Here is a 16,256-nt window from a genome sequence, read left to right as displayed (position 1 = left end):
ATCCAATTGCAGTAATCCAGCCTTGCATCAAAATCTCTCTCATGTAAAGCTTGGTGGAGAACTACATGATAAGGATGCAGTCTAAAAAACAGAACAACAAATATTGGTGAAAAAGAAACCACTATATTTACTAAGACTCAAAAAATCTTGAAAAATCCACAATTGGTTCACAAGATAAATCGTGCATAAGTATTTTTAAGAAACGGATAAAAGAATAAAAGCGTCCTGTTGCCGTTTTTATCGGAATATTAAAATAACCTAAACCCTGACCTAAACGTTCACTTTATAATATGAAAAACCAACCTGTGATGTTTTAAAATCCTTAGAACAGTAGTTTTGGGTATGTTTAATTCTTTAGAGATTTGCCGACTACTTATATGTGGATTCTGTTGAATTAAAGCAAGAACATTGATTGAATTATCTTCGGTCATACCTCTACTACGTCGTTTAAAACAAGGACGATGAAAACTACCAGTTTATCTTAATCTTCTTGCCTTTCTTTCAAATACTTCTTTGTCATAATGTCTCCTGTCAGGATATCTTACAGAATATATACGTGAGGCAATAGCGACATTTTGGTGACATTCGAAATAAACTCCAATCATATCATATAATTCTACATTTGATATACGCATCACGAATTATTAGTACTGATAATTAATTACGAATATTACCAATGTTAATATCTATTGAAAAAAGTGCAATCTCCAATTTGAATTATAATATAACACTTCTTAACACTGTTTTGACTCCGTCAATAAATAAACAATATGAACTCCCCGTCAAATTCATTGTCGTAGCCTACTCAGTTTCGAAAACACTATTTTTAATCATATGAAATAACAATGGTCAAAATAGGTATCAACATTAAGATTCTTCTGCAATAAAAAAATTTGAAAATACCTACTGACTTATTTTTTAATAATTTATAATACAGGGTGGGTCAATACTATACTTACTTATGTTTATGCGTTTTTATTCATATCTCGAGTTCGACAAAAGCTATTAACATGCGGTTTGCGCCATTTTGTTACGAATTTAATCCAGTTCCATGATAATTTACAATAAATAGGTGTTACCAATAAACATTTTTAAGAAAAACAAATTTTAATTTTTTCTATTCGAAAGTGCCCTCTACCTATGACAATTAAAACTAAATGCAATTGTTTTATAGTAGATGTAAATTAAATCTTCCACATTCTTTCTAATGACACTAATTTCGTTAAAATCGGTTGATCCAAACCAAAGTCATAGGTATTTATCCACAAATACTTTCCCCCTCTCCCCCACCCTTTATTTGAAAAAATAAAAAAAAAGTACTTGAACAACTTTGTGCAGAATTTAGGCCTCTTTCTAGTTTACTTATTTAACACTTGGTATAATTGGACATATTTCCCAAAAAACTGGTTTTCAAAGTTTTCTTCGCGGGTTACGCCCCCTAGCGGTTAACCCAGAAACTTATTTCCGGCGATTTCTCTTGGCCACTTTTACTAAGGATTTTTTTCTCCTAAAGTTATAACATGAATAGTTTCTGATATATAGCCGAGAGATCGGCTTATTGGACCACCCGGTATATGTTGAATTGTTGCCTGTATATGTTGAAATGCTCCTGAATCTTTGAAAACGAGAATCAACTTTGTGAGAGATTATTGTTAAGGTATTTTTCTTCTAAAATGGTAAAAAATATATTGCGCAAAATATTCACCGCTTAATTATTTTTTTCGACGATCTTATCAACTTTAAAAGTTTGTTGTGGCTAGAACACTACACTTATCGCACTAAAATTTTACATTCAATTTTGCATTAATGACATTTGATTAGTGACGTCCTCTACGCCCCAATATGTAAAACATAAAAGACACGCTGCGTAATTTGTACGATGGATAAGTAAAAAAATCTGAAAAATTGTGTATGCGTCTAACATGGAAGTCTAGTTATGGCACTCTGTTAAATGTCAAGATAGGAGAGCATAGATGAGATAGTAGGAGATAGAAAAATAGCCGAACTTTCAGTTACTTGAGGAAGTAATAAGAAATGAATATCAAAAAAGACGTGGTGAAAGACTGTAGAAAAGACAAGTCTGTGAAGGAGATCAATAATAAACGGCACAAAATAGAAACATAGAAGTATGGCAAATAAAAAAAAACCGCATCCAACAATTTTAATATGTCTAGAGGTATCTTATGGCGATTTTCCACTAAATGGACAAAACAAAAACAAAACTCAAACTCGTGTCGAATAAAACAAAACTGCAACTTTTCGCAAACTTTTTGAAGACTGGCGTGTTTTCCAACAGTTATATACAGTTTTATTTTTTGGGTCCGAAAGTACCGCTCGGAAGCGGTAACATCAAAAAATTTCAGTGTATTTTAAAACTAAAAATCTGTTTAGTGGTAATGTTCATGTTTGTTTATTATTGTAGCCTTACTATTCTGAATACGAATTTGTTACCAAATTAGTTGTTGTTTTGGCTCGGAGAATTTTCTCAAACCACTCACATGTTTAAGTGAATTTAGTGAAACTTAATAGATCATGCCTGAAGGTTGTATTGCAGTTCAGTATTTAAAATTATATAGAGTAGGCATTTTAAAAATAATTTTACACCTTCAAAAGATCTCGACTGGCTTAATACTTCGATCGGCAATGCTATAAGACTGTTGGAATATGCCAATGCTTTATTGGATGCCTTTTGTTAGAAAAACTTGCTCTAAATATAGACTTGCTCTAAAGATAGTGTAGTTGACGAATATAAAAAATCTTACCATTCCAGCAATGAATGTGTTGTTATTTTAATTTTTAATGTCATCTGAATTTTTAATGTATTTTTTTTATTTGCGACTGTTACTACCTATATTTTTCTTATGATCACGAAATAATATAAATTAATATAATAACAAATGTAACTCGTTTCAAAAATTTACTGTTCTAACAAATATATTTTGAATATAAAATTTTTTTTCAAAAAATTGTAAACTGTTTTTGATATATGAAAATACCATTCCTGGCAATTTAAAAAAATATATTAGTGGGGGGAAGGTGCAATTTTCAGCATTGGAACCCAGACTCAAAAACCTGGCGACGCCTGCATATACATAAATCTGCGTAGAAAAAAGTTATAACACAATGTTTACGAACAAATAGGAAAAAGACCAAAGACCAAAAAAAAGACCAAAAAATGGTGTAAATGGCGAACTTTAAAAATGGTATCTGGGATACGGTAAATACTAAATACTTTTACCAAACGTAATTTTGAAAAGGAAGGATAAATGCTTTTTTTCTGTAAAGCAATGCCTATACCTATACCCTCATGGAAAAAAGTTATGAGGCAAAAAAGAAAAATCTCGGTTGTTCCTGTTTTTTTTTTTGTTTCGTTAAATTCATTTTTGTCAAAAAAAAATTTTTACCTTTAAAAGGTGACATTTCGATACGAAATTTATTTTGAACAACTTTTCTGTCGATATATTATGTACGAAAATTGCATATAATTCACACAAATCTATCCTAGTGCATAGGGACAGATTTACCCCTTTCTAAAAAACGCATCCTATTAAATGGTAGTACTCTACGGTTTTTTATATTTGGGGGTCCACTGACTATATAATATAATAAACCCCTTTAACTTGGTAGTTCCTTTGAGCCCTATTTTTTGAACATATTCAATAGCATATTTAATTGTCATATTTTAATGTTTACTTCAAAATAGATTTATTTTTTATACTCACTCTTACTGAAGTCGAAATTTGAACAAAAACGTACCTGAAAAAAAAATAAATGTTAGAGTAAATAATAAATTCAAAATGATTAGGCCAATTTGCTCAAATATTTTATAGTTATACATACAAATGTGTGACTGTGAGACATCTGTTTGAATAGGCTGGACAATTACACCAGAAAAATGAGCAAAAAATAGCTTTTTATATGACACTCTTTAATACTGGTATTTATCAACTGTTTTTGATAAATTTATACGTAATAAACGTAATAAATACGTAATAAACAAAAGATACAAAAGACTAAACGTCATTTTTTACTTATAAACAATATATAAACAATGTAAGATCCCTATTTGATTTTAATGGAAAAGTGAGAAAATTTTACTGAAAAGGCATAAAAAATCCTTTAAAATGATCATTTGTAAAGTTATCTTTCTTAATTTGTTACTTAATTATTGCAAAAATCAATTTTTTGAAAATTATTATTAACTTTTCTAAAAATGCACAAAAAGCTTTGATTTCATGTAAGTATAAGGACAATATCACAAATATTCAGCTGCAAAAATTTCAAAAAGTTTCACTTAATAGGCATTTCAAAATTGATTATCCCAGACAGCTTTTTTTTTACTTAAACATAGAAAACCCACATCAACTACCAAGGGTTCTTAGTGGGGGGACATACACAGTAGTACATTTTGATAAATTAAAGTTTATTATAAATGTTTATGTCTTTTAGAAAATGCAATAAATCCGAGATATTTGTCGTAAGCGCACTTCTCAGGTTTCCACTAATTCCTCGGCATATTCTCTGAGGTTGGAACTGCGGGCAGTCGATGATCAGATGCTTCACGGTGAGTTGAGTAGAGCAGTAGGTACAAATCGGAGCTGGTTCTTTATTTAGAAGGTGTTGGTGTGTTAGTATTGTGTGGCCGATTCGAAGACGATTTACGATTACTTGATCTCTTCTTTTTCCTTGTTGTGGTAGGGTGGCGTCTACTCGAGGCTTTATTGTTTTCAATTTAGAGTCTGTTGCGTCCCAGGTTGCTTGCCATAAATTTATTATATGATTCATGGACTGTCGTTTATGGTCGGTGTGGGGATATTTAGTAATTTCTGGAACATTTTCATTTCTGATGGATTTTAATACCAATTGATCAACTTCCTCGTTGCCTTTAATGTCAATGTGTGAACGTATCCAAATAAATGTAACCTTTTTATTTATATGGTGTAGTGCATTAAGTTCATTTCTTATATTTTGTGCAATAGGATGGCTGGGGAAAAGTTGATTAATTCCATGAATTCCGCTGAGTGAATCTGTGATGATTAAAATATTATTTTCAGTCGTTGAAGAGGAGTTTTTGATAGCTTCCAATATCGCTGTGGTTTTCCCGGTGTAAATGCTGCAGTGCTGTGGAATTCTAATGGCATATTTGTAATTTTTATTTGTGAAGGCTGCGGCATGGCCATTTTCAGTTTTTGATGCATCTGTGTATATTATGTGGTGGTTTGGATACCTCTCCATAATTTCTTTGAATGCATTAATGATAAGATTAGGATTTGTGGTATTTTTTGGGTATCCAGACAGCTTTTATTTACAACGTTGTTATGCGTAAACTATTGGGTCTATAATATGAATTCTTGAAGGACCAAATTGATGACAAAGGATATCAAATTAAATCATTTAATGAATAAAAAGTTTATGCTAAATATAGTAAAATAAGAATAAAAGTACTGTGATTTTAAGCTTATTAACATTTAAAATAACTCAAACGCATTAACATATAGGAAGTTAATTCTTTTTATTCGAAATTTTTACGCGAATTTAAAAAAAAACGCAATATCCTACGCACCTTAGAACTCGAGTTAGACTTTTTTTGATTTCTCGATTTTACTGTTTCAAAAAGTGAATTCATAAATTCATATTTATAAAAGTCGCAATATCTCCGGTTCTATTCAACGAAAATTTATGATTTTTTTTTAATTTGGGGCATAGATTATAAAAAGTCAATTAGGTAATTTGTGAATTGTTTATTTAACCGAATAATTTTTTTTAAACAATTTAAAATAAATATTTATTTTGCAAAATGTTACTTTTTTCTTATTATTAGTAGTAGAAAAGGTTATAATAGGTAACTTGAATTTTTATTTAATATAATTTGCTAATTATCTCTCTTTATCTCTTTTCGTTTCTAAGGTTTCTTAAATTTCCCCTTGTAACCCCAAAAAGTTACGTGGCGCCCTTTTTCTTATCTTTCGTAATTTTACCTATCCCTCTTGTTATCTATTTCTCTGTCTTTTCTAATCGATCTTATCTTGTCTTATCTTTATTATTTCTTCTGTCGGATCCATTCCCGGTTCCAAAAGCTAGTTTCGAATCCCCGACACGCTCTCCACCGACCATCTAGCTGCCGTTCGCAGTGTCTCCATTGGTGACCTTTCTAGCACCATTCAAAAAAGGTTTCTAAGGTTACAAAACCATTCACAAATTAACTAAATGCATTTTTATGATCTTAAAATTTTTATTTATTAAAAATAAATGTTACCATGGCTTAATTAGGCAACTAAGATCAGATAACGTCGCAAGAAAAACAAAATGCCAAATATATAAAACCCTAATAAGACCGGTACTCACATATGGCTCAGAAACCTGGACACTTACTAAAAGAGAGGAAACGTTGTTAGCCACCTTCGAAAGAAATATCTTGCGACACATATATAAGGGCACAAAAGAAAACGGAATATTTCGAAGAAGATACAACTCTGAACTATACAAAATATACCAGGTTCCGGATATTATAACATTCATTAAAATAGGACGGCTGCGTTGGATAGGACATGTAAAAAAAATGGAAGAAGGCGAAATACCAAACAAAATATTCAAACAGATGCCAGTAGAAAAAAAAACAAGAGGAAGACCGAAACTGAGATACTTAGAACAAATAGAAAATGATATAACAACCTTAAAAATAAAAAACTGGAGAAAAAAAGCACGAAACAGATCGGAATGGAGAAGAATCCTAGAACAGGCCAAGACCCAAAAAGGATTGTCGAGCCAGTGATGATGATGATGATTTTTATGATCTATGCCACGAATTTTGGAAAAAAGTGCTAACTCGGGTTTGAAAGCTCGTAGGAAATAACGTTTTTTTTTAATTCGTGTAAAAATGCCAACATGGTGAATAGAAAAATTTAACTTCCTACATGTTATTGCGTGAGTTATTTTTGCAAACCTATTTTACAGTATTTAACATAGTTAACAATAAAGTTTTTAATCGTTAAATGATTTTTAATAAAATTTAGCTCTTTTATTATTTAAAAAGCCCTTTATCTTCAATTTGTCGTTTTTAGAATTCATTTACAACTTATAGTTTACGCATAATAGTTGTAGATAAAAGCTTTTTGGGATAAATAATTTTAATTTTGCAATAACTATTAAGAAAAACATCTTGAAATTTTTAAAGCTGAATTTTTTCAGCTTGCGGGATTGTCCTTATTCTCATTCGAAATCAAGGTTATTTGTGCATTTTTAGAAAAGTTTAAAATTTGTTTAAAAAAAATTGATTTTTAAAGCTATTTTTGCAATAATTAAGTAACAAATTAACAAAAATAATTTTACAAACTCATTTTAAAGGATTTCCTATGCTTTCTCAGTAAAATTGTACCACTTTTTCATTACGCTTTTCCTTCACTTTTAGTATTTAAAATATCTATGTTACATAGATATTTTACAAATATCTTACAAATAGCTATGTTACATTGTTTATATATTGTTTATAAGTAAAAAATGACATTTAATATTTTGCATATTTTGTTTATTAAATATGGTTATCACCAAATTTATAAAACCAGTTGTTAGATACCTTTATCATTGAGTTTTATGGGAAAATCTTTAGTTTACTGGTCTATACATATAAAGACAACAAGGATGATATGGATAAACAAATTTTATTGTTATTTTATATAATTATCTCACTTAGTATAAGCACCTATATACGGTTAAATAAATATAAAAGGGAAAGCTACTGTTGCGTATTATTTACAAACCCAATTTTCCATAAACACAAAAAATACGTTGGTCCAAAGACCTCGTTTTTCGCAATATAGCATCACAAATCACAACGCTAACCGTGTTTCAGTAGCCAACAAGGTGAGGTCACGTGTGCATAACCCTTGTCCGAACTTTTCTCGTTCACTCTGTAAAAAATGACTTAATTAGTGAACCTTGATGACTCGCATTACGCCCGCCAAGGCCGATGATGTTTATTCTCTGTACACAGTTTAACAACCAACAACAACCAGTAACCACCAGACCACGGTAAATCAAAAACTGAACGCTGCTGCGGGCTTTCAGCGAATGCTACATGGAATTGTTACGTTTATTTGTGTCGAGCATTTCTGAAAAAAATTATTAGTGCAAATTTTGTGTTTGTGTGTTGTTGCGGAAATTTGTGGATTATAAATAGTAAGTAAGTCACGTTCAATTATGGATTGTAAATGTGTTGTTTAATGAACGTTGTTTTCCGGTAATGATCATATTTTAAGCAAGTATAAACAATTTATACTTGTTTATATAATATATATTTATATTTTCGGAGCGACTTTATTCGGCAATAATTAACGTAATAGTCCAGAGAAATCAGTTTTTCCCGGAACTTTGAGATGGTTTTTTGAGTTTTTCGGACTTCAATAACTAAAATCTCTATATTTCCTGTAGAAGGTTCGGTGGATTTTTTTAAATTATTAACAATTTGAGCTCAAAAATGCACTCTACCACGTCTACCAGTAAAAAGTAAAGAATTTTAAACGAAATTTCAGGTAACCATCTAATAAAATACGTTTTTTCCATAGCTAATGTTAAAGTGTTGCTATAACTGTTTTGAGTAGATAAAGTATCACTTCAACCGCAAGGGTAGATAAAGTATCACTTTAACCGCAAGGGTAGATAAAGTGACACTTTAACAGCAAGAGTAGATAAAATGTTTTAACTTTTTTTTATTCAATAAAATTTACAAATTCAAACCCATTAAGGATTAAAAACAACTGAAATTTTACAATTAACATTATTAGAAATATCTATTTTTGGAGCATCACAACTTGTACTCGTTTGCTTCAACACTTGATTCGAGGTACTGGATTGATTTTATATTGGATACAGAGTAATTCATATCCCTAGCAACGGAGCAACACAATTGCGATTTTTGTGTTAAAAATTACAATTTTCTTTAAAATTCCATTTTTCACCTGAACTTGAAGTCTTGCTATAGAAAAAAATGTTGTATTGCACACGACGATAAAATCGCATTATCTTCTCGAGAATAATTAGCGTCTCGACTGACGTCTCGACGCTAAAAAACGCTCTCGAAGATAAAGTACAATTTTATCGTCTTGTACAATAAATAACTATTAAAGCTTTAAAGGGGTGATTATCAATGTTGATATACTAATTTGTATGGAACTGTAAAAAATTCTTAATTTGCAATAAATGTTAATAAAGAGTCATTTTTGGAAGTAAGTGAAAAAAAAAACTTACCATACCAAACCATAAAAAGGGAGAGTTATTCTATGAAAAGAATTTTAAAAAAGTAAAAAAAAAAACATTTTCAATATTTCAATCCCTCTTTTGGTAACACTTTCAACTAAATCTGCACATATCTAAATCTGCGTAGAAAAAAGTTATAGAACAATGTTTGCGAAAAAATAGGAAAAATACCAAAAAATAGTATAAGTGGCGAACTTTGAAAAATGGTATCTGGGTACCGTAAATCTTAAATACTTTTACCAAACGTAATTTTGAAGAGGAAGGATAAATGCTTTTTTTCTATAAAGCAACGCCTATACCTATAACCCCTTGGAAAAAAGTTATGGGGCAAAAAAGAAAAATCGCATGTCTGCCTGTTTTTTGTTTGATTCGTTGTTTGAATATATTTTTGTCAAAAAAAAAAAAATTTGACAAGGTGACATTTTAATACGAAATTTAATTTTGTACAACTTTTCTGTAGATGTATACAGGGTGAGTCATAACTATTGGGACATAGACTAAGGACAGGTTATTTGGACCAAAATATGGCTATTGGGCCAAATATGCCTTAATAAAATGTTGCTGAGAAAAAAAATACAGGGTGTTAAAGTTAATTTTTGTTTTTCGTTTTTTGCTAATAGTTTCCCTGTATATTTATAAATTGCTATCAAAATTGGCACAGAGGCATAATCTTAGACAAGAAATAGTATTTTATTTACAATTCCACTATCAAATACCAAACTAATAAACAAAGTTGCAACTAACGTAAGGTTTGCGTTTTGACGATAAATCAAAACTAAACACACTTTAACTTAAAAGAACTCACCAAAACTCAAACTAAATGTTCTACTGGTCTCCTCCGATTTCTTTGCCTTTTCTAATTCTTTTTATAAAGGATTTTCCGACGTTAAAAAAAAACTATTATTCTGTCCTCTTATAAGATTAGCTGCATTTTGAATGTATCTCCAAAGTTCGTCTCGTGAATTAATTTCATTGGCATAAACTAAGGACTTCATATGTCCCCAAAAATAAAAATCTAGCGGGTTGTACTCAGGACTTCTTGGTGGCCATTGAAACTCACTGCCTCTGCCAATCCATCGTTGAGGAAATACGTCATTAAGATGATTTCTAACAGCTAATGAAAAATGAGGTTTGACTCCATCCTGCATAAACCACATTTTTCTTCTTACATCCAGTGACAGTATTTTCCAAAAAGAATAAATAAGAATCTCCATTTAAATTCGGAGGAAGAACATAAGGCCCTAGTAGTTGGTCGCCTATAATGCCACACCAAATATTCAATTTAAACTCATGCTGAAAATGTCTAGCTTTAATAGCATGCGGGTTTTCTTCTTTCCAATAATGACTATTTCGCCAATTAAAAACCCCTCGTCTGGTAAAAGTTGCTTCGTCGGTGAACATAATATTCTTAATAAAGTGTCTGTCATTGCGATGTTTATTCAGAATACGTTGGCAAAACTGTAACCGTCGTAGAAGATCTGTTGGAAGTAAATTTTGAACAGGAGTGAAGTGATAAGGATGGAGGTTCTCTTTTTTTAGAATTCTAACAATAGACGACTGACTTACTCTTGTTGCTGCTGATAGATGTCGTGAACTTATTTCAGCATTTTCATCTACTCGGACCAAAAGTTCATCTTTTTGATTAGGTGTGATTTGTTTCGGTCGACCACCCCGATTTTTAGTGTGAAATGACCGAGTTTCACCTAAACTACGATATAATCTTGCAAAAGTTTTGTGATTTGGTTGCCTTCTGTTTCCGTATAACATTCCATACCTTCTGGCTGCCGAGCGACCGCAAAAATTTTCTTGTGCGTATACGCAAATCATATCTCGCATTTCTTCATTAGTAAAATGATTGTGACGGGGCATTTCAATCAAAAAAAGTAATGATTACTTTTAAAAAATGCAACATTACACTACACTGTCACATCAAAAATAATTTACTCTGAACAAATGACATTTACCAACAACAATTATCTGACAGTCCAAAGCATACTTTTCATAAATGAAATAATATTTGAAATCCTTTTTTAATACTCTAAGCAGTTCGACTGCGTTTTTATCGAAAACGGTTGAAATTATCATGTTTAAACAAGAGTACCAATTTTACGTAAAAATGGTGTTTACGTAATATTTTCTAATAAAAATTACTAAAAAGTTTCATCAGAAAAAGTTTAGACTCAATTTGATCATTAGAAATGATCCACGTGGAGGCCTCTATGACAAAACGTAAAATTGTAAATAAAATACTATTTCTTGTCTAAGATTATGCCTCTGTGCCAATTTTAATAGCGATTTATAAATATACAAGGAAACTATTAGCAAAAAACGAAAAACAAAAATTAACTTTAACAGCCTATATCTTTTTCTCAGCAACATTTTATTAAGGCATATTTGGCCATTATATACATATTGTAACCATCTAATAAAATACGTTTTAAGATTTAAAGGGGTGATTATCAATGTTGATATACTAATTTGTTGTATGGAACTGCAAAAAATTCTTAATTTGCAATAAATGTTAATAAAGACTCATTTTTGGAAGTAAGTGAGAAAAAAAATAAACTTACCATACCAAACCATAAAAAGGGAGAGTTATTCTATGAACAGAATTTTAAAAAAGTAAAAAAAACATTTTCAATATTTCAATCCCTCTTTTGTTAACATTTATAGTCAAACTAGGTGGTTTATAAATGTTTGGGGTGGTATTGTTAGCGATTATGTAATTGGCAAAGATTTTTTCAACGGTCGTGTGAATGCCATATATCTGGATTTTCTAAATAATCATTTGCCAATACTACTGCAAAAGGTACCGCTTAATATTCAACAACGAATGTGATTTTTAAACGACGCGACGGTGCTCCAGTTTACCATACTGTTCCTATTTACAATCATCTAAATAATAACTTTCCTGAGAGGTGGATAGGCAGTGGAGGACCAACTGTTTGGCCACCGCGATCACCTGAATTCTCCAAAATAGATTTTTTCATGTGGGGCTATATAAAAGACCTTGTCTACCAGAAGCCTCCAACGACGCCAGATGATATAATAAAATTGACTTACAAATGTTAAGAAGGCTCGGTCATTTGAATATCGGTTATTTACAAATTTTTATAGACGTTGAAGGTGGACATTTTGAACATTTACTTTAGACTTATTTTCTTAATATCATATTATTATATTCATTACATATTATTATGGTTTATATTTTTTGTTAGTTACTTATTGAGTAAAAATAATTTTGTTATATTATCACTCAATGCTCAATACTTATTTCTACTTACAAAAATTGAATGTATTCCCGAAATTTGAAGAAAACTTAAAATATCTCGGAAAATAATAAGTGTAGGTATAGGGATTATTGTATAAAAATGAAAGAGTATCATAAATACAAATACATTCGCGATCATAAAATCCGAGTGTATTTGTATTCATCTTGAAAATTTTAAGTTTCAGGAATATTTTTGCCTGTAGTGGAGTAATAATCTTTTGTTTAGGCTAACGTATTTTTTATTTGTTTTAAAAGAAAAAAAAAACGGTTTTGTATTATTTTTATTGAAAAAGCAGAAAACAAACCAAATTGTTGATAAAACCGGCATACGAAAAAAAATGGAAAATACAGAACGTGGTAAAATGTCAGTGAAATTTCAATGACTAATATCGTGTATTGCCTCCACTTGTTCTAATGATCTCTTGCAGACGACGGGGCATACTCTCCATTTTTCTCCTGATTACATGTTGTGGTATGTTATTCCGCTCTCTCACTAACAGATCCTTAAGCTCCTGTGCGTTGTTAGGAGGAGATGTTAGGGGTTGAATACGTTTTTTCAAATCGTCCCAGATATGTTCGATGGGATTCAGGTCCGGAGACCTAGCTGGCCAGGGTAACCTCGTAATTCCAACCTCGTCCAAGTATTGCATACTGATCGTGGCAACGTGCGTTCGCGCGTTGTTCTGCATAAAAACGACGTTTTCTCCAAGCCTTGTCATGGTATGCATAATATGTTCTTCCAGAATCTCCGTAATGTCCCTTTGTGCAGTTAAGGACCCATTGTCGATGAAGGGTAATTCTGTGCGGAAGTCGGAAGATACACCTCCCCAAGCCATGACCGAGCCTCCACCAATTGGCATTTTTGGAGCAATGGAAGATTGTGAAAATCATTCACCGGTTCTCGTCCAAACTCTTACACGTCCATCGGATCCAGTTAGGCAGAAACGGGATTCATCTGAGAATAACTCTTTGCTCCAATCGTTAATTCTCCAATGCGCGTATTGTCGAGCTAAAGCTAGTCGTGCAACTCGATGCGCCTGGCGAAGTGGCGGTCCTGTAGCCATTACCCGAGAAGATAGTCCAAAAGAACGAAATCTTCTCCCGACTGTTGCAACGCTAACATTACGATTTCGTACTTCCTGTAGACGATTTCGATGCATAATCGCAGTTAAGGTCCGGTTTCGTAAAGCCTGAACACACAAGAAAACGGTGATCTCGTACCGTGGTCATTCTTCTTCGTCCAGAGCGAGGTCGTCTGGATAGCAAACCCTTCTCCTGAAAGCGTTGAAGCACTCGTTGAACCGTAGAAAGGCTTACGCTAACAGTTCTTGCGACTTGGCGTTGAGTGTGACCGTCTTTCACAAGCGCAACAATTTGTGCCGTTTCAACAACAGTCAAGGATATTTTTGGCAAAAAATAAACAATAATAAACACTAATAAACACTAATGGTGGCAATAATAAACGTTTGTTCGTTGCGTTTGAACAGAAAGTCGAAGGAAAAATGAGACATTTAAGACAAGTGGCAGTTACAGGTACCGTTCATTTTGGGAAGTGTGCGCTTTTCCGCGAAATCGGCACTATTGAAATTCTTTGTTGCAAAGGAAACCGCTAAGCCGACAACAATTCCCAGAAACATGCATTACTTTGTATTTGTGTTATTATTATTTACGATAGAGCTCGTTAAAAATGAAATATCAGTGATTTTCAAGGTGACCCGGATTTTATGATCGCGAGTGTAGTTCTAAAAAATAAAATACAGGGTGATCCATTTAAAAAAATTGAGAAAATCGTAATGTTGTTTTGTAGTTCACCCTGTATACAAATTTTTGTCAATTATTTTATTTAAACTTAATTTAAAAACTACAATATATTGTTTACTTTATTATATAAAATCAATAATTGTTTATACATTACTTCTTTATATACTTGGTAATTATCTCATAGGGATTTCGAAATAAAAATGGTCATTACTTGTTAAATACTCTGTATAGTAATGCAAATCTCAATACTATAGGAATAAGAATTACAAGAAGAATACAAATTTAAAAAAATATATAGGGTGTCCCATTTAAAAAATTGTATTTTTGCTATACCACGTAGTTATTGATAGTCTTGACCAGTTTCTTCTTTCGTCCTTAACTTGTTCTCTCCAGTCCCGTGTTCCTATTTCTTTTATGTCAATCCGGACAGCATCACATCACTTCCTACGTGGCTTCCCTCTTCTTTTCTTCCCTTGTTCTTCTGCTTGCAGAACTCTTAGAACGTTTCTTTCTTCTGGCATTTGTAAAACATGTCCCAACCATCTTATATTTATAACATACTTATGTCTATTTGGACGCTGATAACTTGCTTACAAAAGCTAATTCACGAAATTCAGTCGTTTTGAATGTCAATGTGGCTAATACATACTATGTGCAAAAAACTAGAGAACTTGCCGGTAATGAGAATTGACACGAGTTCAGTAAAATTATTAATATTTCGACTAGGTTAAACTTTCTGAAGTGCGGCTAGCGCGAACAGGGGCTTTGAGCTCACCCATAGCTCAATTCGAACTGAACTCAACTGACTCCTCCTCGACCCTGTAGTATAGGCTGTCTATTTCCATTTCGCTACCTTTAACTGTCCTTTCATTGGTAAAATTACCTGAGTCAGTTTGTGGTCGATGGAAAAGATTATTTTTCAGCTTGTGTTTGCTGTTTTGATTTTTTGGATGACTCGAATCATTAATTAGGAAATTTCTAATGATCGTTTCATTATTATGATTCTTAATTCTTAAGACGACTTAAAGAAAATTAAAAGCTTTTTGTAAAACTGATAGAAAAACACTTTTTGTTATATTGCAGAGACGCTATGTTGCGTAATAAAACCAAAAAAAATCTCCAAGAGTATTATATTTTAAACGATAATTTTCCCGCCTTGCTTTTATGTCTATATACACAACCATAAATTCTAACTTGTTTTTTATGCCGCTCATCGTGACTCCTCACAAATTGAATGCCTTTAAAAATCTCGACGACAATCGAAAATCGGTTAAAGCTGAGCCTAATTTAGGGGGTAACCGACCTTGTTGTGTCTTTGTTCTTCCTGTCCCTTGCCGACTTTCCCTCTTCCTGTTTGCAGTAATCTAACTTCCAAATACAGGCAAAAGTCTGCAGTGAGCGAAAATCGATGACGACTTTATGTAAACTGCCCGGTTTTATGTATGGAACTTGAATTTCGATTTTAAAGCTGTCTTTGTATATTTTCCGTTTTGTTTTGTTGTTCAATTTTAATATTGAATTCGACATGGAAATTTACGGTACGTCACAAAATAAACAATACAATTTCCCTCGGGTGAAGTTTTTTATTCTTTATTGTCATTATTTTGTGCCTTAACATTTTACCTTTAGAAATTTCGTCATTATAAATTTTTTGAAGCAAAGCTTTGATACTGTAGTTGTATTACTTTTTCTCTATAGTAAAATGTTAAAGCAAGCGTCACGCAAGAAGCGCCACGACACGGCGTCACAAGTAGCGTCACTAAATAGCGGTTTTGACATCGATTTACGACTCTCCTATATTATAGTCATCATATATTTATTCTAAGCAGGTTTAATTTAAAAATGTATGAAAAATAACTCACAAAATACAGGCATTAAATGAAAAGTAAACAATTAAAAGAATATTTGTCAATAAAAGATGTAATAAAACAAATAGAAAAATAAAATATCGATACTAGAATTCGATTATTAA

General features: G+C 31.9%; 2 protein-coding genes across 3 annotated transcripts in view; one reads left to right on the top strand and one right to left on the bottom strand.

Moving 5' to 3' along the window:
* MCU (mitochondrial calcium uniporter) overlaps positions 1–16,256 on the bottom strand; it is a 507,649-nt gene that overhangs the window by 258,872 nt on the left and 232,521 nt on the right. The window lies entirely within an intron of this gene.
* The window catches only part of jv (javelin), a 129,075-nt gene that overhangs the window by 11,434 nt on the left and 101,385 nt on the right, over positions 1–16,256 (top strand). Inside the window, exon 4 of the mRNA XM_072543364.1 lies at positions 8,023–8,179. Coding sequence (XP_072399465.1) covers positions 8,023–8,179 — 157 coding nt within the window. The remainder of the gene's footprint in view (positions 1–8,022; positions 8,180–16,256) is intronic.

Source organism: Diabrotica undecimpunctata, chromosome 9 (genome assembly GCF_040954645.1).
Source record: "Diabrotica undecimpunctata isolate CICGRU chromosome 9, icDiaUnde3, whole genome shotgun sequence".
Lineage (NCBI taxonomy): Eukaryota > Metazoa > Arthropoda > Insecta > Coleoptera > Chrysomelidae > Diabrotica > Diabrotica undecimpunctata.
Note: the sequence above shows the minus strand (reverse complement) of the source record. Positions and strands in the feature narration are given on the sequence as shown.